Source organism: Pagrus major, chromosome 17, assembly GCF_040436345.1.
Source record: "Pagrus major chromosome 17, Pma_NU_1.0".
In the NCBI taxonomy this organism is placed as follows: domain Eukaryota; kingdom Metazoa; phylum Chordata; class Actinopteri; order Spariformes; family Sparidae; genus Pagrus; species Pagrus major.
Window position 1 is genome coordinate 24,795,608 of NC_133231.1, and position 24,870 is coordinate 24,820,477.

General features: G+C 40.8%; 2 protein-coding genes across 3 annotated transcripts in view; both read left to right on the forward strand.

Annotated features, from left to right (window-relative positions):
- The first annotated feature begins 1,195 nt into the window (after positions 1-1,195).
- ethe1 (ETHE1 persulfide dioxygenase) lies at positions 1,196-6,814 on the forward strand. The gene is made up of 7 exons (XM_073485111.1): positions 1,196-2,071; positions 3,395-3,539; positions 4,291-4,439; positions 4,686-4,815; positions 4,964-5,053; positions 5,460-5,576; positions 5,759-6,814. The coding sequence occupies exons 1-7, from the start codon at positions 1,862-1,864 to the stop codon at positions 5,803-5,805; spliced, it is 888 nt and encodes a 295-aa protein (XP_073341212.1). The 5' UTR covers positions 1,196-1,861; the 3' UTR covers positions 5,806-6,814.
- Positions 6,815-11,257: 4,443 nt separating this feature from the next.
- Positions 11,258-24,870, forward strand: part of phldb3 (pleckstrin homology-like domain, family B, member 3) — a 29,652-nt gene continuing 16,039 nt past the window's right edge. The window contains exons 1-5 of one of the 2 annotated variants that reach the window (XM_073485108.1): positions 11,258-11,822; positions 21,446-21,594; positions 21,784-21,894; positions 22,814-22,951; positions 23,437-23,565. In XM_073485108.1, the coding sequence (XP_073341209.1) occupies positions 21,448-21,594; positions 21,784-21,894; positions 22,814-22,951; positions 23,437-23,565 (525 nt within the window). In that variant the 5' untranslated portion in view covers positions 11,258-11,822; positions 21,446-21,447. The remainder of the gene's footprint in view (positions 11,823-21,445; positions 21,595-21,783; positions 21,895-22,813; positions 22,952-23,436; positions 23,566-24,870) is intronic. The other variant, XM_073485107.1, reaches the window with a different exon arrangement.

The following is a 24,870-nucleotide window of genomic DNA, read 5'->3' on the forward strand; positions in this document are numbered from 1 at the left end:
TGTGTCTTTTTGTTTGCAATCTGCAAAGTAACTAATAACTAAAGTTAACAAATAAATGTAGTGAGTAAAAAGTACAATATTTGTCCCAAAAATGTAGTCGAGTGACGTAAAAGTAACGTAGCGAAACATGTAAATAGTCAAGTAAAACACAAGTACCTCAACATTGTACTGAAGTTCAGTACTACTTTCTAAATCTACTTAGTTACATTCTATTACTGATCTTGACTGCAACTATTTACCTGAAATAAGTCTTCATTTTCAAATATTCCTGGTTATTTTAAAAAAGAAAATGCACAATCTGTCCATAGTCTAAGCCAATAACAGACTTTGTGAGGCACATAACTTTAGATTGTCGTGTCTATGTCAAGTGTTTATCAACACAAAAACAATACTAGTCTGGACATGGTTATCAGTTTCAGTTATCAACTCTCATTTTTTTAAGCCTAAACAAACTCAATAAACAAACTCTTTATTTTCATAAACTGACTTTAATGGACAACGTGATTTCACCCTGTTTTAACTTTGTTTATATGTGGCGGACCCTGCCACCTTTCTAGTTTCAAACAGTGTTCTGGGGACCTTATTTTGCTCTGAGAACAGCTTGTGTATTCAGTTACGTAGAAAACAAATATTTCTGTGGTTGTGTTATTACCTCATTGATATTATAAATATTAAAAATCTGAGTTTGAATTTCTTCTCTAAAACTACATAGTGCCCCTTTAAGTACATGTATTGCCAGAATGTTACTTCTGATATTTAAGAACAGATACTTCAGTGCAATTCGTATTGGCTTTCTTTGGGCTGACTTAGACATAGCCTATTTTAACACAATATCTTTAATTTTACTCAAGTATGACTTCTGGGTACTTTTTACAACACTGCAAATACTGTATGTCGTGTGTTTATGACACAACATAACAAACAAACGGACGATACTAGTCTGAACATGCTTATCAACTTGAGTCATCAGCTCTCAAATGTTAAGATCGGTATTTGTCACAAAACCCAGTGAAGTTAAGACAGTAATATGATCCTGTGTGATGAGAAAAGCACAGTAAAAAGCGCAGCACCTTTTATACGGTGTTGTAACCAGCTTTATTTTGGGTGGTGCAAGAACAGTCACGTAGGCCACCGCTGCACCCGACACCTACTATTGTGTGCGTGCCGTGGGTGGGTTGTGCTCATGCACTACGACAGACAGCCTTATAACTTAAAGGGGCACTGTGTAGTTTTGGAGAAGAAGTTTAACATTTACAATAATAAAGAGGGAATAACACAAACTCAGAAATGTTTCTTTTTTTCCCCCTTAACTGAATAAACAAGCTGTTCTCAGGGTCTGTGGCAGGGTCCGCCACATATAAAAAAAAAAGTAAAACAGTATGAAATTGTGTTGTCCTTTAAAGTCAGTTTGTTTATTCAGTTTACTCAGTCGTGAACACAAAGAAAGTTTGTTTATTCATGAAGATCTTTCTCTTCTGCTAAAAAAAAAAAAAAGATTTCTTCCACAGAACTACATAATGCTCCTTTACCTGCTGTGACCTGGCTGCAGTGGACCAACATGGGGCTAACCTACTTTCTGTTGCTCAATAACAAACACAGGTTATGGCAGCAGTTACAGCTGCTGTAAACTCTGCAACACCACTATTATCTCTGGGTTCATCCGAGGTGACACTTGAACTCAGGGTTTCCTTGCAAGGACTCTGACTTTATCTCCAATAATCTTGAGGGAAAACGCGGATACGTGACAGACACAACGCCGCAGCCCCTCCTGTGGCTACAGAACAGCTGTTGGTCGTCAGGACATTTTTTCCTATTTAGATAACAAACTGATAACAGTCGGGGAAACCACCAGCGGACGACAATGTGCTCGGTAATCGGCAGAGTTGGACCGGCTCGACGGGCTCTGGCTGGCACGCTGCGCCTCGGAGCGAGCACCGAGGGCTCGAGGTACGCAGCGTCCGAGAGCAGGCGCTTCTATCCCGGCTTGAGTTCTCGCGTTGACCCGCTGCGAGCTCCCAGCAGATCGTACTGCTCCAGGATGGCGCTGACCGAAGGACTGCTCTTCAGACAGGTGGGTCCATATTAACGTGCTGTTTTGCTTTACTTTAGTTCACTCTCAGGTCTGACATGTGAAGACAAAAGCAGCTGTGTGTGTGTGTAAATATTGTGCTTAGCTTTTGCTAACGCTAGGAGGAAGTAAGCTAACCGGATTAGCTGTTAGCTTAATTATCTTGCTGTGAAATTGCACTCAAAGTTGCAGTTTTGTTTAAATTGTGTCAAACTAAGTTATCGGACTCATCGTTGTGGATTGTGATAGTGACATTTACGGCCCAACACACCCCTCACACACCCTCTGAGAGCCTGATGTGTACAGTAATGTCAGGGCAGAAACATGAGGACACCACTGAGCATGAAGGTTTGTGAAAGGTTGGCCTTAAAGGAGCACAGAGAAACTTTTATTTATAATATTAATGAGGCAATAATACAAACACATTATATTTATCTTTTCCTTAACTGAATAAACAAGCTGTTCTCAGAGGAAAATAAGGTCCCCAGGAAAGGTGGCAGGGTCCGCCACATATAAACAAAGTGTGTCGCCCTTTAAGGTCAGTTTGTTTATTCAGTTTATTCAGTAATGAAAACAAAGAGAGTTTGTTTATTGAGTTTGTCCTAAAACTACGTGGTGCACATTTAAAGCCGTGGAGAGAGATTTTATGAGTTGCCAGTTTATTATTGACCCTGGAAACAAAAGGTAACAAAACAATCTCAACTCAAGGTCCTCTTACTTCTACCGCTTACATTTTTATTTCACTATCCATATCAAGGAAAGTTTTACACACATCCTTATTTGCGTAGCTATGAGAACTGTAAGTAAAAGGACCTCGAGCTGAGACTGCACAGTTACCTTAATAATTTTTGTTTTAATTACAGGTTTCTTTGGTTTAAAAAACACTAAATATGTATTTATGACAACACGGCAAACTTCCCACATCGTTCAAAATTCATACATTTTAACACGTGCTGAGATAAGAGAGTTTTTGTGAGTTTTCAAATTGATTTTCAGATTTTATTGCTTGTTTTTTAGGCCTTGAATGGTCTAGCTCCTACATATCCTTCTTTAACCTCACTTTTAATTTCATTTATTGTAATTTCTTTATTTTATCTTGTTTATTTCCAAGTTTTGTTTGGTATCATCACATTTTTTCACTGTAATGCACTTTGTAACTTTGTGCCATATAAAAAAAAAAAAAGATTATTATTTTGCATCTACAAGTAGCTCCAGATAGTAATCTCTCTCAGTGTCAGAGGAGGACAGGGCGGACGTGCATCATTACCATCCTTTGTATTTTATTGCTGAGTCACTCCTGTGCCCTCACCTGTTTTCTCTGTTCAGCTGTTTGAGTCGGAGAGCAGCACTTACACCTATCTGCTGGCAGACACAGAAACCAAAGATGCGGTCCTCATCGATCCTGTACTGGAGACCATTGACAGGGACCTGAAGCTCATACACGAACTGGGGCTCAATCTCAAAGTGGCAGGTATCTGACTGTGTGTGACTGGGCTATGAATTCAGACTTTTAAATATCAGTGTTCCGTCTTTGCCATCATCCAATACAACCCTGTCATTTGTTGATTTACGCACATTTTCACTGCAAAACTTCTCAGATTCTGTTGCTAGTTCTGCAAAAATACGGGGACTGTGGGGAGTAACACATTACAAAATAAAACAACTCCCAAATCAGGTTTCAGGTTTTATTACCACAAACAAAGATTTCCTCTACAAGCACAGAAAAATGATGGTCCAAACTGAAAACTAACCTGGAAAACCTGGAGGACACAGAAGCACAGAAGAGAGCAGCCTCACCCACACACAACCACTGACGGCTCTCAGGCCGTAACAGTACATAAAAAATTATGAAATCGAGAACTTGACTGAAACTAAATTTGGGGGGCAATGCTGATATTACAGAGTAAAAACATTGTGATATCAGTATTGGCCGATATTCTTAGGTACAGTATCAGAATATATAAATAAACAAATTTGTTTTGCAATGATCCGTTACACATTTGCATGTAAGGAAAGCAGGATATTTTACAGTTAAACAATAAACTTTATTGCCCAAAATTACATCAGTGCACTGAAATAATAAACCTCACTGGGAAATTTATAATTATAATGTACCTCAAACATCTTTTCTGCATTATTTGCAATCATTACTTCAGCAGACAGAATTTAGTAAAACTATAGCAAACCCTATAGTGAACCATACTGTTTTCTTTTTGTGATAGTGAACACCCACTGCCATGCAGACCACATCACAAGCACAGGGCTGATGAAGAAAAGACTGGTTGGACTGAAGAGCGCAATCTCCAAATTCAGTGGGGCCTCTGCAGATATCCACCTGACAGAGGGAGACAAGATCTCCTTTGGAAAACATGTAAGAATATTACTTGTTTCACTGCATAAAATCAATCCATACAACCCTCATTTTACAGAGATTGATTATGTTTAGATGTATCAAAATGTAGTCATATCTTTTCAGCATCTTGTATCTTGATTTGACTCTCTTTCAGCTTTATATGGACACATGCCCAACGCATACTTTTGATCTGTATCATCTGTTGCTTGGTCCAAACTGCTTGTTAAAATAATTGAGCTGACCTTTGTCTCTTCTTTGCTCTAGTATCTGACAGTGAGAGAGACACCGGGACACACTGATGGGTGTGTGGCGCTGGTGTCGGGGGATCAGAGCATGGTTTTCACTGGGGACGCTCTGCTCATCAGAGGCTGTGGCAGGACGGACTTCCAGCAGGGTAGAAATACACTTTTATTTTAATAATCTCAATTCATTCCCTCATCACAGCCCAAGAGAAAGCATTTATTTTTGTAGTACTGCTAGAGGAACACAAGAGGGCAGTATTGCATCTGTCTTATCAGCAAGATGTTCTCTCTCTTATTCAGGCTGCGCTAAGAAGCTCTACAACTCAGTCCATCAGAAGATCTTCACTCTGCCTGAACAGTGCCTCGTCTACCCAGCACATGACTACTTAGGTTGGCTGAAAACTCACACATCTTAAATGTTATGTCACATGTCATCTTTATACACATAGTCAGATTTAATGCACAAGCATAGTATTGTAAAGCAGCCAAAACTGATGTATCGTGTAATAACAGACTACCTTTAATATTTTTTTTTTATACTTATATAAAGTGAAAATAAGTCAGAAAAATGCCTTTTTATTCATAATGATTTACCATCTGAACGCTGATGTATCCGTGTACATGTGTCACAGAGTGTTTACACTGCATCTCTTGTTTGCACATCTGCCAGCACCATGTGATTTTGCTGCAATGACTGAATATTATATTTCAATTGATTGATCTGTGAGGTTCAGCATCTGGTGATCGTTACGACCACAGTAACCATAGATGATATATTTGGCTGTGTGTGCATCAGGTCAGACGGTGTCTACTGTCGGTGAGGAGCGCAAGTTCAACCCGCGGTTGACTAAGAGCCTGGAGGAGTTTGTGAAAATCATGAACAACCTGAATCTCCCAAAGCCCAAGAAAATAGGTATCAAAAAACCCTTTTCTAATCACCCCACATGCTCTGTTGCTAGTATACATAAGTATAATTCCTTGGCCAGAAATTTACATTGTCAAGGTTTTATCACTCACACTTAGATCATTTAAATATCTGACCTGTGACCATACTTCCATATCTGAGAACAGTTTGTTTTTCTTCTTCCTTTGCAGATATTTCAGTGCCTGCAAATCTGGTTTGTGGAGTTCACCAAGTCTGAATGTCCGACAAAAGGGAGGATTTTAATCAAGTCAACCACATCACAGCAAAATGATTAACATTTAGATGTTTTTATCTGAGCAGGATTAACCAAAAACTGATTCCCATTATGTGCTTTATTATGTGTATTAGGGTTGGGCAATGTCCACCGACTTGTCACTGCTGTTTCCCACTGTCTCCCATCATCAGCGAAGGGTGGCTGATCAAGTGTCTGACATACATCCCTTTGAAACACAGTTAGCTGGGTAGCTATACTGAGGAAGCTAAATAACAGCATGACTGAATCTAAATAACAGCATGACTGAATCTGAATCAGAAATACTTTAATTATCCCTGTGGGGTTGTTCCTTTCAGAATAGAATAGAGTTAAAATATCACTGTAGCTATAAACAAGATTTGAATAGTGAAAGATTAAACGACAAAGTAAGAGTTTGTGGTTGAGTAAGTTATTTTTTTAAAATAATGTAAAAGTACATTAAAGCAATAATATGTAAAAATTTGGGGTATGTATTTATACATTTTGAAGTAGACATACTCAGAAATAGAGATGTAAAGATATGGGCCTTCAGAAGCAAACGTAACAGGCTGCGTGCACTTTGACTTAGATTGAAAAAAACCCACTAACAGTGGCCAGCAGAAGAAAAAAAAACACCGCTGCCACCAAGCAGAAAATAATAACCACGACATGTAGATGCAACTTTAGTGTCACAAACAGCATCAACTCCTGCCTTATGGCAACTGTGAGGGGACACACTACTTTTTTGCCCTATCTGGGGAGCTTTTTAAATGACAGTGTTACGATGGGCCCAACCCTAATGTGTAATTCTGTGAATGTGTAGATTGTATAGCTACTGTCAGTTGCACTTATCAAGGTCCTGGTGATCATGCTTGAAATAGAAATGCAATCAGTTCTATTCTATGATTAGAAATGAGTGCTTCAGATCTGTACATGAGGGAAAACCACTCTTGGTATTTTTGTATTAATTAAATTTAAATGTGACTATTCTTTATTCGGCTGTGTTTTTATGAATCGGGGAGGACATTTACGAGGAGAGCTCCGACAGAAATGTTCCATTCAAGGTTTGGTTTAGTATTCATGAATGCTTAACTGGGACAATTGAGTCCTTCCACATGGCCTTTTCCAGTGATCCGGGCTCCTTTAGCCGAGGCCTCAGGCACACACTCTCTCACTCGGACACACACCACTCACAGTGTTGCCAGCCACGGCCTTTTTGCATAGCAGGAAGAAAACTACGCTATTTGCATTTACAATCTGAGGGCCAAGTTTCCATTGACAACATGTTATTAACCATGTGTTTTTGCTTTCAACACTCATCTGTTCCTCTAGATGTCTAATAGACAAGTGTCTATAGAAATGTGTGTCATTATCTCAGTAAGGTATGACGAAGAGCTTCCGTGCCAAGTATCAACACAGTGAAGTCCTCTGGATTTCCAGATGTTCAGTATATGCTGCTCTCAGCCTGCGTTTAACAGATCACCAGCCAGTAAGACAGGTTTGTTTGGGAGTGTCGGCCACTGACTCAGCCACATGCGTCTGCCAGAGAAATTTGCACATGTGATTGTACGCTGTGTGAAAAGTGGGACTGATTGTGAGCTTTATGAGTATCAGAATGTTTCTACTGAGCTGTTTTCAAGCAGAGTTCCTCCTGATTGGTGTAATCAACAGATTTTACACGGTTTACTCATCTTCACCATGTGATAATATAATTTTGCTATTTGGTTTTTGAGGAAGCTTTAAAAAGTCTTGAATATTTTTCAAGACAACATCTAACGACATAAGGGTTATCAGAGCCTGGGTTTGAAGGCTACAAGTTCTTAACAGAAAGAGTGTGAGTGTTCAAAACGGGTGTTTTAAAGGCGTGGGGGGGTTGACCAGCCGGGGAGGGTCAAGTCCTGCATAGCCAGACTTATCTTCACAGCGCTATGTCAGCGCTGGAGAAATGTCTGGCGGCACCAGTTCTCATGCTGGTACAGGGGGAAAAAAAACTCTGACTTGTTTGTATTTCTTTGAACCAATAACAGTCTTCTTGAGTGGTGCTAAACCTAGGATAAAGCGATGGTGACACTGCAAAGTAGTGTCAGGGGGATCTTGTTTGCGTGTACTGTTACCTGCTAGCTAGACAAGCTACCTGCTCTGCTCTGCTGACAAGAGATTTGATTTTCATAACTTGAAATGTAAGTTTCAACATTTGCGATCTTGACCCCCTTACAAGCTCTGCCTCTGCTGCATAGGTTTTGACCATTCTGCCTTATTCTGCAGACTCATGAATTGAATATTTTAGAAAACATAATGTATTTCAGGTGTTTTTGTAGTAATGGTTTGGGAGGATCCAACATCATAGCAATGAACTTGTGGACCCTCTTTACTCACAAACAGGGATGCATCGATCTGATTCGTCGGATCGCACTGATAGGACCTTATAAAGCAGATCGAGTATCGACCATGATGTGACCAATCCACATTAAATACAGTTATTTTGACAATTTTGTGGCCAATTAAATCAGCGTTTGCTTGGTCAATTATGTTCAGGAGCAAAAATCCATGACCTCATGTCATCTTATACCAAATTGGTTCTTCTGAGTTTCACACATTGAGGTATGCAGGTTTAAAATTTAGGAAAAAGAGGCCAATAATTTCCTGATACACAGTATTTGGATCTGCTGCCTTAAATCCAATCCATTTCCTTTCCGCTGCACTTGTCATTTGGGTCATGACATAAATATCTTTGATGTTTTGGGAGTGAAACGCCTGCAAGATGCACGGCAACTTTTGTAATAAAGAAGATTTGTTAAAGAACAGAAAGAAGTGTAGAATAGAGAAAAGGGTGGGTGAAACCTGCTGGCTGGTCATATGCAAGTTAATACTGTGAGCACACACGCACACACACCATCTACCAGCTGTCTCCGTCAGCACTTGAGACAAACAACATTATTGGAACGCCTCTGCCTCACCTTGTGTCCTCACTGACAGACACCTGCATTGTTTTTTTAATTCAAAACAGGAGGTGTGTCAAGCTAAAAGATATGTGGCTTCAGGGGCTACTGTCGTTTGTAAAAATGGTCTTATTCTCTCTAACCTGTTTTCTCTGCTGCACGGAAGCGAAGGTGCCAGCTGTCCTTTCACCCAGTCTGTGTCACCCATCTGCCAGCCCTCTTTCAGTCTCTCCCTCACCCCACTCTCTCTGTGCCACCGTGAACCGACTGCCCATTCTCTCTCACACCGGCCACATGTCACTGGAAAGAATCTATTACACTATCAGCTCTTTCAGAAAGAGCTGTAAAGAGGCCAGTCGGGGCGATAAAGCCCTCAGAGTGAAGAGCAGCTTTACCCAACAGAACCTAAAGAAAACCCTCCTATAGGGACTTTAAGTGTATCTGTTGTACTTAGTGTTGAGTTCAGAGTGGTCTTATACTTGTTTTGTTGTTTTACTCTTAAAATGTCAGTAAGTGTAAGAGTTATTGGTATTCTTAAATCTCTCATTGTTTCACTAACATTTCCTTCACATGGCTGTGGTACCTTACAGCGACTGTCTAATACTTTACGGTATTTAAATCTCCACTGGGATCAAAACAAGGCCGCTATAGGCACTTGCTCTTTGTTGGTGTCACTGAACAGGAAGTCTTCCTTATATGTGTACGTAGTCAACCGGGCCGTGGGATTTCTAATAGTGGTAAGTCACACTGCTGCGATGGTTATGGACTATCAGATAGTCTATTTCATGATATTACCACGTTAAAGGGGCTCTGTGGAACGTCTGTGTTGTGCTGGAAGCCGGTCGTTTGCTCACGTTAGCAGACCCCGTTTCTAAACAAATGTTTGCTACTGTTAATCTCTGTAAGCTGAGCAGTGAGGCACTCGAGAACGTGCGTGAAGTCACGTCCTTCGCGGTAAATCCAGCAGCATTAAACAACTTAAACAAAGGCTTGTAGGCAACCGAGAGAGACGAGGAAGTCACGTAACAATCCACTCATGTGGCCAATAAAACAGAGATTAATCCATGTGAATTGCTTCAAATTAATACATAGAGCTCCTTTAATATCCTGTTGGGACATTCGGTTAGTTTATTGTATAGTAAAAACAGCACTTGTTATTCCCAGAAAACCGTGAGGTTTGGCAAGTATGAACTCAGTATCAGTGGTTACTTTTTAAATATCTTTTATATCAGTCTCTATCTCAAGCCCATAGAATCGTACCAGAAAGGTGCAAACATTTGTGTGTCGACCTGATAGTTGTGCTTTAATCACAGCCAATCAGAGCTGGAGCCCATAAACACCCATGACTACCGCACAGACATTTGATTCAGACGTGTATGCCAATTTATAACCATTATCAGTAAAAACAGAAGCCAGATGTTAGTGAGTGCTAGTGTTTATTTGTCCAGTGTAAGAGGGGTATTAAATGCCCCTGTATGTAGGTATAAATGCAATAAAGTGCCTCTAAGACTGTGAGGGCGCGTCTCCACATCCGTCTCTTTTCAGGGCGCTACGCCTTTTTTTTGTCCACGTTTACTTCTCATAGACTTCACATTGTGATGACATCACAGATTTCTAAATTGCCTTTCTCAGCTTTTTGAAAGTTTTACAAATATAAAACCTCCATGGATCAAAAATGCATAATAGAAAGAATCATAATCGACCTTGTTTGCAGTTCTTGATGTCAACAGCTTTACAGTCTATGGGGAAAACGCTTCTTGGGCCACAGGGGAACTTTTTGATTGTAATACCACGAGTGGCCACCGTGCCAGATTTGGAAGCAAAACTAAGCGGCACCCTCCGGGACCTGATCCTGAACTTTATCAGATGGAAACTCTTGTAACAGAGACAGAGAAGTCAGTTTGTGGCAGAAGATTGTCTGTACACTGAATGTTGGTGGTGGGTGTCATGCTTTTATCACCCTATGCATTGTAAGCTTGGTGTTAGCTGTGTCGTCAGCCCTCTGTTACCACATCATTATCTAACGCCAACGTGCAGCCTTTTGTTTCTCTGCACACGCTTCATCCCAGCTCTCTGCGAATAAATGCAATGTGGACACAGACCCTAAAGGGTTGTAATTATACTTTAAATCTGACTCACACAATAAACATATTTTACTCTACATGCAGCTGGTGCCCTTTTTATCTCATTCGCCCCCGGTCCTCAGAAAGCCTGAGTCCGCCTCTGACTCTTTATATACACCACTCAAAACTAGTCAGGGATATTTTAGTGTTTTCACTTGTTTGTTTGCTCTGTGACTTTTTATTTTGTGGTCACACCAGATGACTTTTGCTCTGCGACCTGAGCTCCCCTCCTCTATTCTGACCCCATTAGTTCAGTCTCCTGCTCTATCACTATATTATTAAAATACTCCCATGGGAGGCTGTCATGAAGAGTATTTAAGTGGCCTTTTACTTCACAGCGTGCTGGCAGCCTGCCTGGATGACTCTTTTAGTTGAGCCGCTCCACAATGAGAAAGCCCCGTCAGTTCCCAGAATAGAAATCCCATTTCGGTGCAGAACTTGAACGGGACTTTCACTGCTGCTGCTGCTGCTGTGTGGACTGCAGCACAGGAGCCGGCGGTGAGGTTTGTTTGGACTCAGAAGATATATGACCTTTTTTTTTTTTCATTTTTCTACAAAACACTTGTATTAGTCGGCTCCCGCCTCCTCTTCCTCCTCCTCCTCCTCCTCCTCCGCCGCGTGTTCCCAGCCCAGCCTCACCTGTTGACGCCGACAGCAGCTCACACTGACCTGTCAGGTCTCCCGGGAGGGCTTCAATCAAACCAGGTGGAGATAAAAACCAAAAAAAAAAACACCAACAGAAAGTGGAGGTAAGGTGGTGGTGAGACTTTAAAAGAAACAGCTGGTGAGCTCGAAGAAACTTAAAGTGAAAGGAAGAGAGAAAAAAAAAAAGTGACGTGTGGATTTTGTTCCTGTTTGGTTTCACCCGGCTTCCTCACAGTATGTTGTGAATTTGAGCTCCTACAAGTGTCGTCGTCCCGGACCGGAGCACGTTTTCCAGGTAAGACTTGTCGGTTGTTGTGTCCGTAGAAAGAGTTTCCACCTCTTCACAACACAAACAGGCTTTGTGTTTAAGTTGCAGTTTCCTGGTGTGCGCTAAATATCGGACAAAACCTCCCATGCGAGAGAAAATGTTAAATAAATATGCTTAAATGGTGGTTGAGACATTAATGTGAAGCCTCTTAACACTTGAACTTTAAATTCCCTTTATTAGACTTCATTAAGTCTACTTACTAATCCTCCTGCACCTATAACAAAAGAGGAATCAACAAAGCTTCCTGGTGATGTTGAATGCACCATCAAAGCCACCTTCTTGCTTGAAACTCTCCTAAAATCTTTGGCTGCATCTGTAAAAATATTCATGATTCATTGAGTCGTACTTCTCATGTTGTGTCCCACCCTTTGGCCTGAACACACACCACAATAATTAAGATTATTCATCTTATCTGTGAGACTTTCTTAGCTCAAACCTTGTCCCATGACATTTACCTCAGTTTACATGAATCCCCCCCCTTTTTTTGTTTACAGTGACCGTGAGACATCTGAGCTTTTTTATCCCTCCATCAGCACATTTAGGGTAAACAGAGAGGGTGGGAGTGTAGGTTGGTTTGTTGTCCGGGGAGTTGTGCCTTTTAGTTGTTCCCTGTCCCTCTCTTTCTCTTACACACACCTTGTTTTGACCTGCTTTGTACAAGTCTGTGTCTGAGCCCTACATCCTGGGCTGTCATTAATGGATCACTGTTTTCTTGCATCACATTTCCCAGAGATTTACTCAGGCCAAAGGAATCTCTGTCGGTGCGGTCGAACCTGTACCGATGCCAGGAGTTGCACACAGTAGTCAAATGGGAGTTGATAATGGATTTTCTCACCGTGTATATCTACAGTGCTTCGTTTAAGTAGATTTTCAAATGTGTAGGGAGGGTTAAAGGTGACAGGTAGATGTATGTCTAGTTTAAAGGACACCTCTCTGTCCCTCAAACCTCTCTGGTTGTGATATTTATTGCATTTCAGGAGGGCTGCATCAGCAGATGTTTTCATGTATGACAGCAAAGGTATTTCTCAGTATGCCGTGACGGTGAGCCAGCACGCGTGACACCCTGAAGCTGAAGCAGCTAAATCAAATCTAGCCATCATTAATGTTATTATCTACACCTATGCTTTTCTTTATCTGTTCCAAAGACATAATATGTCACATTTTCTGCATAGAGATGTCGAAAAGCAACACAAATCCCCAGAATAAATGTTCACCGAGAACGTTTCTGCAAAATAACAGAGAAGTTGGAACCGAATGTTTGTTTTTGTTCACAACATCACGGTTCGGCTGCTTTGGTCACCATCATCGCAACTTCCTGTGTGTTATTGCTTGCTTTTAATGAGCATTAACATTTTCTGTTTTTTATTTTTTTATTTTTAATGTACTCGCTTTCCTTCCTACATTTCCCAAAGTGCCTTTAATTTTGACCTCAACTTTTTGCATTTGATTGAAGTTTTGAGTCTGCTCAGACTCATAATCTTGTTGACTCATTTCTTTTAGACTACTTTAGATTGTATTCAACCAAAGTTCTTGTACAGCTGTTACTGCTTAACATTTGATAAAGGTGTTGGTAAAGTATTATTTTGGCTTTGGTAGTGAAACTTGGGTATCGTCATCACCTTAGTTTTAATATTTTTGAAACGATGCCCAGGTTTGGCATCTACTGGTGCACAAACTGGTATATCGGCTTCATCTGCTTTAAAATTTGCCTAACCTATAAAGGACAAGTTCAACCAAAAATGAAAATTAAGCAATTATTAAGTCTGCTCACCCTCATGCTGATGGAAAGTTGGGTAAAGTTTTACAATCCAGAAGTCATTTCTGGAGCTTCACAGCAAAACAGCATTGCAGCATTCTCCTAATCAACTGAAGTAGATGGGGACTTGTTTTAAAAAGTAAAATAACAACTGAAAAAATATATATTAAATGTCTCCATGCAGCCAGTCCGGTGTAATTCAAGTCTCCGGATTCCCAGAGATCCCAAATTGATCCCTAAAATTATTTAAACAATTTTTTTTAATTAAAATCTTCGCTGTAGCTGCTAAGCTAGAAGCTTTAGCGTGCAACCTGTCAGGACTGGGTGCACGAGGTCAGCTGCGGGTCGAGGGTAAAAATAACGTCTTTTCAAATCAATTTGGGATCTCATGGTTTCCGGAGACTTTACCCTGGACGATCTGTATGAAGCCATTTTATGGTTTTTGGTCCTCAGCTACTTCTTGTTCAGGAGAATGCTGCGAACGCTGCTTTGATGTGAAGTTCCAGAGATGTTTTGTGCACCAGGAAACTTAACTTGATTTTCCACCGGCAAGGAGGTGAGGAGATAATTGAATTTTATTTTTTGGGTGATCTTTAAGCTTAGATCTGGATTCTGTGGGACTGAACAAAACCTGACCTGTACCACTGATGTTTTAAATGGCTCAAAAATCTTCCACGCATACAGCTGCCATTGTAGTCACTGCACAGCATTTCAAACTGACATCAGCTCGTCAGCCAATTTTCCACTGGAATGTAAAAAATAAAAACCACCACGAAACAACAGATTGAGTGCAGAAATGACCCCAATACCACAAGCTGTTTGTTTTACAGCGCTGAAGTGGTTTAAGTTGTTGATCTTGATGCAGGAAACGCAGGCCCGTGCTGGCTGTGTTTTCTTGCATGTGACTCTGAGCTCAACTAGCTGCATAAGTGTTTTTTGTCATATGCGTTGCCACCCATGTGACAGGCAGAGCTTGTCACTTTTCTCACAGTGACAGCTGGGTGACAAACCACCCACATCTCACCTGCTTTTCTTGCTCATAAACTAGTGCTGTGATGACAGCTTCCTGGTCCCCAGAGCCGAGCCTGCAGGAGCCACATGCAGCAGGTCCAGAGGTCGCTGCTGGGTAGTCCACAGCATTTCATCTGTCAAGTGACAGCATGCTCTTTGCCCGAATGTAGGACAAGTCCATAAAAATGTCAGTTTCTTGTAAATGAGTGCACATACATATTTAAACATATGTAAGCTTGCATACATATAATGTGTATTTTTCAACCAAACTTCATTCAAGACGTCATGTGTTTTTTCTTTGGTGAGAGCCAAAGTGTGGAGGTGCCAGAGCAAAGAACTTTAGCATCTCCATTTTGACAATAAAAATAGGAAAATTACTTGTGCTCTCTCTGGAAAATGTGTGTGCCTGAGATGACAATGTGATGATGTCAGGTCTGCTATTAAACACAGAGTTTAAAAGACTGGAGATTTGGTCTGATGGAAGACACAGCTGCAGTTGTGGTCAATAAAAAGAACATGTGAATTGTCCTACTAGTTCACAAGGCTTAATAGCTGGTTTTGATCTTATTGCCCTCTGCAGATGAGAGGACACCACGTACAGTAACCAAAGAAAAATGTTGTCATCTTGATCGTAAAAGCCCTTCGGGTCTGTGTCATGCCACTGTGTTAAAGGCAAAGGCTGCACTTGTACAGTACAATGCAGTGAATGTATGTTGTTGTGAGCATGACTGATTTCACAACTTACTAATCCTCTGGAAATATTTTCTAGTCTGTAAACCTAACATGACAGTCAGACTTTTAATCTTTTAGTCTCTCTGTTGTTTTTTTTTAAAGCGAATACAAGTGATTTAAGGGAAATAAAGTCTGTGTCATGGTCAGTCCCCCTCATATTGTGCCATATTGGACATTCTGCTTGAGCCCACAGAGCTAACACACATCACCTGTCTACTGTTTACATTGCAGTGCACAGTAACCCAGAGATTGGTCCGTGTCAGAACTGGGTCACTTCACATTCTCTTCAAAGAAGTTCCTTTTTCCAGTCATTCATTAAAAGATGAAAAAGTTGGAATCGACCTTTGTATTGATATATTATTCTCTAATTCTGGGTTACTGTGCGCTGCAGTGTGAAGACCCTTAATGTGTTTTAACCACATTAAATAATTTTGCTACTGTCTCTTAATGTAACCCATATGTAACAACGTACATCAGGATTACGTTGCAGGTGCCGGCTGCTTTTACTGAACTTGGAAAATCAAGTTTTTCTTATTGTGCACTGCTGATTCATCTGTTTTAAACATTACTTACTTTGATTATTTTTAAGGTTTTCTCTTTTTTTGTGTTTGTTTTACAATTTTTTTACTTTTCAGTATTTCAAATGTGGAATATGTAAAAATTTGCCACCTGTTGAATTCATACTCCAAACAAATGCATATCACCATAGTAACCACTAACTGTAGCTGCCTTTAGCTCAGTTAGCTGTGCAGCTAGCGGTCCAGACTGGGAGCTGGGGACAAGGGGTGTGTCGGTGGTCATACAGCTAGCACAGGAGCTTTGGAACGGGACAGGCTGAGGCTAGCTGGTTAGCACGCTAACATCAGTAGATATCTCTGCAACACAATACATAGATGACACAATGTCAAAACTGTTATTTCTGCACATTCTGCTTATTATTTTGAATCCATTTTTGAATGTTTTTAGCTTAAATTCTTACATATTGCATCTTTAACTTTTTATCTCAGCTTCCTGTTTGTTTCTTGCCTCAGTTTGCATATGGAGCTACTATTATTGTGACATGTATTTATATTGTATCACAGCAGTAGCTACAAAAAACACCATTCATGAGTAATAAATTGTTAGTCAGCAGTCAGCAGTCGATTTGAGTGAACTCAGAGTGACTCCGAGCTCAGCCTCTGCGGATTAATTCAGCATTGTACACCGCTCCCCTCTTTACAGGGCAGTTTAGCTCACATGCTCCACGTGTGACATGTTTTTCCTATACTGCCCTTGCATTGAACGCATAGTGACAGGCTGTAATCTGCATTCACACCCACACAGAGCATGCCACCGTCAGAGCCCTTTTGTCCTGCGTGTTGCTGGTGGAATATAGCTGTTGTCAGTGTTGACTTTATGGTTTTTGTGTACACAATGCTTAGCCTCACTTTTCCTTTTAGCCACCCACCAATGAGGGGTCCTGGCAGGGACAAGGTCATTTCAGAGGGCTGCTGTGTGGTGTTTGCATCATTTGGAAGCTGCAGTATATTCTGCTTTTCACTTTGAGCAGCAGATAAGTCAAACTTTAAATATGCTTCGGCCCAGGTCTCGGTGCCAGTGGGCAAGAGACATACTGTGATACTAACATGCTGCGAGGACAGTAGTACAGTTGTGCACAGGGACACGATAAACAAGCGAGTACTATTCAGTCTGTGAAAACAGTTGTTTTAATGCCTTTAGTGGTTCTGAAAGAGGAAGTTTGAAAATAATCGCCCTCATGCCTTAACAGGGAACTCCTCTGACTTCACACGTACAGTAGTATTTCTCATGAACTATAAACAGACTTTGATGTGTAAATAATAGTTATATACGCCTGTTGAGCCTATTGACAGCTGCACAGATAAAATGCCTCATGATGTCCTCTGAGTCAGCTTCAATTGAGGCTGAGGGCGTGGCATAGATTTAACAATTAAAATCTGGATACAGCTTTGGAGGCGCATGCTTATGAAAGCTGCTCAGTGGCACATGTAGCCAAAAACCTGGTCCGTTTCAAAATGCTCTTTTTAGACATTATTTTCACGTTAAAGGTCCAGTGTGAAGGACTTAGTGGCATCTAGCAGTGAGGTTGCAGATTGCAACTGACTGAATACCCCTCCACTCACCTTCACCTTCCCAAAACATGTTAGAGAGCCTGTGTCGGCTATGAAAATGTGAAAAAGGCAGAAGGCCCTCCCTAAGTTGTCACGGTTTAGTTTGTCCTTTCTTGGCTACTGTAGAACCACGGTGGTGCAACATGGAGGATTGTCTGGAAGAGGACCCACTCCTTCTGTAAATATAAAGGGCTGATTCCAACGTAACAAGCACAGTTCTTAGTTTCGGGTGATTGTACATAAGTGAAAACATAATCATGAATGTTATATTCCATTTCCACTGTTTATATTCCCTAAATCCTTCTTTAATGACATATTTTCCCCTTACTACATGCCAGCTGATTTCACTGGTGTATGTCAGTGCTATGAAGTAATATCTTCAGCATCTGTTGCTCTAACCTTTCTTTATAAATGAGTGAGAAAAATTGACATAATCTTTCCTGTATGTGCCTCCGGAGTTACAGATGATTATTGAAAAGTCTCAGCGCTTCAAGTAACAAACAACACGGCAGCTAATGAAATGTTCTGGATAAAATCCATTAGTGTTTCTGACCACTCAGTTGACAAACTGTCGCTGTTGAAAGTTAGATTTCTATCTTTGCTTTTAAAAAACACTCGGTGTTAAAAAGTGAGCACAAATTCAAGTGATGGTCTTGTTTGTGTCCTGCTGTGTCAGTAAGTACAAACTGCTTATTTACTGACCTCCTATATGGATTATTTGAGAGTGATATTAATGGAGACAACTGAGAATTCAGTGGCTCCTCAGAGTTAAAGGAAGTGATAAGACTTTGCTGGTTTGAGCACATGACGAGACAATATGACACATGAATCATTGTGTTGTGCTGTTGAACATACATGAGCCTCACACTGGTCTGACTGTGTGTGTGTTTGTGTTATGGTGAATCAGCTGTTCGTGGTTATTGCTGATACCAGTGTTGCGGACTGAGTCCTGAAGTCTTGTAGGATCAGTTTGAGAGTTGAGTAAAGTATTGAGTTACCTCTGGGTAGTCATTACATAACTCGCACATAAATACACCCACACAAACACATGCACGCTTGATGCTGAAGTGCGTCTCTGTTCGCTCCCTCTCTGCTATCTTATTCTCCAGAGGCGATCCCCTCCCCGCAATCAAGTCCAATTATTTCAGGAACAAAACTGTGTTTTGTTCTTTGATGTGGCCCTCAGGCTGAACTTCGCCTTTTTCTTTCATTTTTCTGTATCTGCGTATATTGTTTCCCATAGTAGGGCTGCCACTATGGAGTATTTTGTTTATTGATTAATCTGCTGATTATTTGCACAATTACTCGTTTAAAATGTCTAAAAAATGCAAAATTGTTCATCACAATTTCCCAGAGCCCAAAGTGACGTCTTTAAATTGTCTTTCTTTTGTCAAACCAACAGTTTAAAGGCTTTATGCCTGACTGATAAATAAATTGGCCAACATCTCGGCTGTTATTGACCGTTCACAGACACTGTGTATCAATATTGGTCTATTTGTTGTTTTTTAAGAGATTATAATGCAGTTAAAGATACTTGGGGTAATTTTGAATTATTAAGTTCCCAGTAAAGTTTGCTGTTTCAGCCATTTTTAGACGGTCAAATTAAAATACGTTTTTAACCACAATTGAGGGATCATTGCAAAAAACTTGTTTTTTATCGGCCGATATATCTATCGTAATTCTTTACTCCATAAAAATGGTATCAGTATCATTTGGGCTCTAGTTCAGAACCCAAAGACTCTTTATTTATGATTATAAAAGGCAAATTAAAGCAGCAAATCATCACATTTAAGAAACTGGAACCAGCTCATGTTTGACAATTTTGCCTGGAAAAATGACTTGAACAATAATCCATTATTAAAATAGTTGGAAACAGCTCAAGTCCATAGTTGGTGCTCTTCCTCCTGTCTCACTCTCTCTTGTTTAAAGAGCCTTTTGTTTGTTGCATTTGACAAACTGCTGTCCTAACATGAAAACCTGAACTTTACTCCTGACTGTGTGTGGCTCTCTCTCTCTCGGCTCCACAGGGTTGATAGTGTATCTGCGTGGACTTTAGCTTGAGGTCAGACTGCAAACATTTGTGCTGATGTTTGGATGATAGTGTCGCTGAGTGGGAAGCTCTCTCGTCCATGTGTTTCCTAGAAGTTGAGAGTTCTTACTGGACAGCTGAGAACTGTAGAAATCATTAGTAGTCTTCAACATTTTCCACATTTATAACATTCAGTGAAACTTGAACATCATTGTGCAGTAACGGCATGAAAGGAATCATTTTTGTGCATTTTTCTTTGTGAGTTCATCCAGTTGCCTTTTCACTAGTAACTGAGAGGTTGATAGACTTTCCTTAAAAAGAAGTTTCAGACTCTCTCCACCTCCCTACAGATAGCGCAATAATATTGTTATAATTCATTAATTTGGCCATGATGATCGTTAAGTGAAAATCTGATATTGTGACAGCCCTAAATACAATATATTACAAGTTAAGTTTCATTTCTGGCCCTCTAAGGTTAAAGGTTTGGTCAATGAAAATAAAACTGTGTGAGCTTTCCTGACATGGGAGCCTGTTTATCTGTATCATAAACTTTACTGTATGGAAGATGGAAACTTGCATTAGTCATGGACCACTGATATGGTTGTTCTCTTTCATTTCACATCGGTGACATACTTGTCGGTCCTGAAAGTGAAAGTGCAATTTAAAGTTTAGTGTTTTATTCAACTCTTTATCTTGGTTGTTAATTTGATTCATGTAAAGTTGAATTCATTTTATCCATGTCATCATCAGTCATTTAGAGTATTAACAACCTGTTATGAAAGTCCCATTAGGATCACAGTAACACAGTTCTTGGCCACTGGTGATTACATCTGATGGAGTTGCATTAAAAACGTCTTTGTGATGAGAAATAGTTGTGTTTTTTCCTCTGTGAACTTTAAAGCTCCATGTCGCACATTTCAGTGCATTTCTGGTAACAACACACAGGCCTTTGACATCTTACACTCCATTTCCTGTCGATTTCTCTTTCCTCCTTCTGTCCATCCGTGCCTCCCCCTCTTCCAGCTCCCTCTCGATGTCAGTGTGCCAGTCGTTGTTTGGAAGCCCTCACTCGTATCTCGGCTGTATATTTATCTCCCTGCGCTGCATTCCCTGCAGCCTAATAAGGTCTGGCTACAAAGAGAGAGGGAGGGCACGGAGGGCGAGGGAAGATGGTGGGAAAAAGGTTGGACAATAGGAGTGAAAAGTATTTTCCCACAAATTGGTTTTGGTCTGTGTGATTCTGTAAGCATGTGTGTTTTTTAAAAAGAGGCCACACAGTAGAGGACTAAAGGACAAAGCAGAATAAAGCGGCCGGGATAATGTTGGCCTTTAGGTTGACATGTTCCCAGATGATGGGAAGCCTTTGATGTAAAGCAGTGTAAACACTATGTAATGATATATGTTCGTGTAAAACACATGAATGTGACGGACAGAACAAAAAAAGTACAACATGAAAGTACTTCAAAGTCTATTCTGATGTGCTCCAACTTTCATTTTTGTGGGTGCTTTGTCTTGATTGTTCTAGTTCCATTCATCTTCTGTCCCGCTGCTGATGCACATCAAAAACTTCCAACAGAAAAGACTATTATTTATCATGCTTGTGTCCACACACACACACACACACACACACACCAGAGTCTGTCACTAGGAGAGCGACCCTGAAACACAACCACAAACCATCGCCCACATCCTGAAAGCTCTCCTCTCGTTCACTATTGCTTCCTCTTCACTGCTGGGTTTTTTCTGCATCACACACCGCTTTCTGGAAACCAGGGGGGGGGGATTTCTGTGTTTTTCAGTACTACTCAGCTGTGAACTGTCACCTGATCCCTGATGCGCCTTCAGCCGTGCAGCAGATTAGATTACCACAATAATCACCAAAGTCCCCCGCCGTGTAGCTCTCATTAACTGCCTCCCCTGTCTCGGCCTTCAGAAATGCCCCAACACAACATGGAGAGCACCAGGAGCCAGTGGCAGCAGGGGATGCGGCCGCCGTGGATCAGCAGAGTGGCCGGAGGTCAAAGTCCCGCCTCCTCGGGGGCGGAGTCGGATACGGAGAGCAGCAGCACGGAGAGCGAGAAGGTGAGTGAGTGAGATGAAGCTGGCGATGATGGAGTAAGTCGGCTCTGTAATGCCAAACAAAGCGGTGGTGGTGGTAAGAAGAAAGAAATGTTGCACCAGTGAATCATCCCACATTTCTAGACTAAACTGTTGAGCGTTTTAAAGCTTGCTTGTGGTGACTTGGTCTCCTTCTTCCTCCGCTTCTGTCAGTCCTGCGTTAAAAAGCTGGAGCTGGGCTCACTGAGGGTCCTGCCGTCGCTCTCAATGCTCCAACGGCGAATCACAGATATCGACCAAAAGAAGGAGGAACTGAAGATAGAGGTGAGCGTGTTAGATGATTGTGGCCAAAACACTTTTAAAGATAAATATGTAACATCTCTGCATTAAAATGTCTGCATTAAAGTTTACTTGCATTATTGGAAATATTTCCAGCAATGTTCACACCTAACTAAGTTTTCACAAGTTACGTTGCGTTGCCTTTAGTCGTCTGTCGCTTTAACTTCTGGGAGAGAGTGCAAAGGAAAGTCGGCGAATGAGTGTAAACATAGTGTGAACAAAATTTAAAAACATGACCTCGTCTGTGAACACTTCTTCGTCGCGAGATTTAACTCCCGTGATCCCATGATGCTTAACGTCTTTTGTTTTTTTTGTGGGTATCTGTTTTTTATGAATTTTTCTTCTTATTTTATATTTATCCGACTAAAATTTTGATCCTAAGGTGATTTATTTTGCTTTATTTGACTTTTTTCCTTACTTTTATGTGTCCAAAATGTTATCCTTTTCCTTTTGTGACGATATATTGTGTGTCATCATATTGTCATGTGCTTATTTGCTCTTGCCCATGTGAAATTATAATAATAATTAATTATAATTTTTTTTTTTTAAATCTCACCTTGGGCTCAGAGAAACTCTTGTCATTATTTTGTGATGTTTCATAAATAAATTAAGGATTAATCATTGAGAAAATAATCTGCAGATGAATCTATGAAAATAATTGTAAATTGCAGTAAGAGTACGTTATCTTCACCATCTGTTGCTCATCAGGTTGTTCTGGTTCCACTGAGGCTGCAGCAAATTAACAAGAAAAACACTAAAACAATTTTGATTGTGTCTCTGCTGAGGTCCGCACATTTAAGTCTTTCCAAACACCAGCGCGGTCACGGTGAAGGAATGCATATCTGTGACTTGCTCAACGTCTGGTCAATATGAATCAGCTCAGCTTCGTCTCCTGTCCTTTCAGCTGCAGCTGGAGATCGCCCTGCTGCAGGGCGAGCTGCAGACGGAGAAGAAGCAGCTGCAAAGACACACACAGAGGCTGCAAGCCCTACAGCTGGACAGCAGACCGACGGAGAGGCCCAGACACACCGACAGAGGAAAGGTATTGTGTAATAAGATAAATATCTTTTGTTTTTCATTGATTACACATGTATATGCTGCATTTGTGATGTTTGATGCGATGATTTGTGGTGTTCTGTCACGATTCACGACCAACTGAATTCCTCCTTTCCTGGAGACAATGAAGACTAATAGTGTTGATTTAACATTCAAATGGTTTAACGTGAATAACACAATCACAACGGAAGAAGCTGGCCTGAGGGATTTCACAAGAAGAAAGGTGTGGGCTCAGTAACGTTCCACTAACATCAACACAAGATCATCTCGATGATAAGTCACTTCCCATGCAGTGACTGTTGGAGTAGAGCCAGTTTGAAGTTGATGTCTGTGGTCGTTAAGAACAAAATCTGTAAATAATATAGTTGTGAATTTGCCTTTCCCCTTTAAAAAGGTTTTCGTTTTTGTTTTAAAAGTTAGGTGATGACCTGCTCTTGCTTCACTCCTGTCTTGCCATGTCTGTAACTGCAGGAGCGAGAGCGTCTGGAGGAGGAGAGACGCAGGGTGGAGGCGCTGAAGAGGAGGTGCGAGGAGAAAGAGAAACTGATCCCCAGTCAGCCCGAGAGCCAGAGAGAACAGCTAAAACTGCAGCTGCAGCAGGTGAGCGGCTGAGGATCGAGTCAACATTTAACATTTGTCACAGCAGCAGTCTCACTAGATGTGTCAACAAGTCTGAACTGAATACCGTCGGAGTGAGTCTGCAGCAGCACAAGGTGAAACAAAACCTGGAGTGTGAAAGAGAAAGAAATGAACGCCTTCTTCCACCTGTTAAGATACACCGTACACGAAGATGAATAAAATCAGACTAATCAGTTTGAAACACTGAAAGAAAGTTTCTTCTCATGTCAGATACGTGTATAAAATCTATTTTATCTTTGTGTGTGATGGGTTAAAAGCTCTCATGAAACAATCTGCCAAATATCGTGCATTAGGCCTCTGTGTCTGTGCCGTCAGGTCAAAATGGAGCCATTAGGAATCATAAAATAAGATACAAAATACACAAAATTCACTTTAACAGGCGGTCGTATTCTCTGTCTCGCACACCATCATTAGAAAGTCTTCATGACGTTGTGCCAGAAATCCCGACAACACAGCTGACCAGTGCAGCTGTAATCTGACAGACACGCTTCCAAGAACTCATGGTAATAAAACTATCTAGATGATCTAAATAGAAAATCTATCAGATTTCAAATGTTTCAGTTACCAGCCAAAACCAGCACAAAAATGGCCTGTGTCTATGTCCTGCTTTGGAGACGGTGCAGGTTGTGACTCATGTATTATGAAACGTGGCCACACGGATGTGACTCCGGTGCTGAACATTTCCAGTACGGCTCCAAAATCTTGCTGAACTTGCTTACTAAGGAAGGACTGAGTCCAGTCCAATAAATTATGTTATTGGCAGCTTTCCAAATAACAAATAAAACCGCAACTGATACCTCCGTTGGCTCCTGACTCCTAGACATAATGTTGTTTTTTTCTTTTTGGTTGCACAAAGTGTGATTGTTCAGTACCTGTTCGACCTGATGTGTCAGTGTGTCAGAAGTTGACACACATGCACACAAAGACACACACCAACAAAGCATACATTATATCTGAGGACAGGTTTGGTGCAGTCCAGAGGCAGGTCGTCACTTTGTGTTGCGACATGTCAGATTTGTTTGAAGAGATTTTAGAAACTCACACTCAAACTTAGAAACTCACACTCAAACACACAGTCAAACACACAGTTAACCTCAGACCTAAGTACACACTGAACAAGAAGAAAGAGAACAGGTATTTTGGTTATGTAGCATTGAGGCTGTAAAAGTTTTTACCCCCACCGGCACTTTAACTTTTAGGAAATATTCTTAAGGTTCATTTTGGCATTGAAGCATTAAAACCAGTGCTTATACTGACAAAATACAA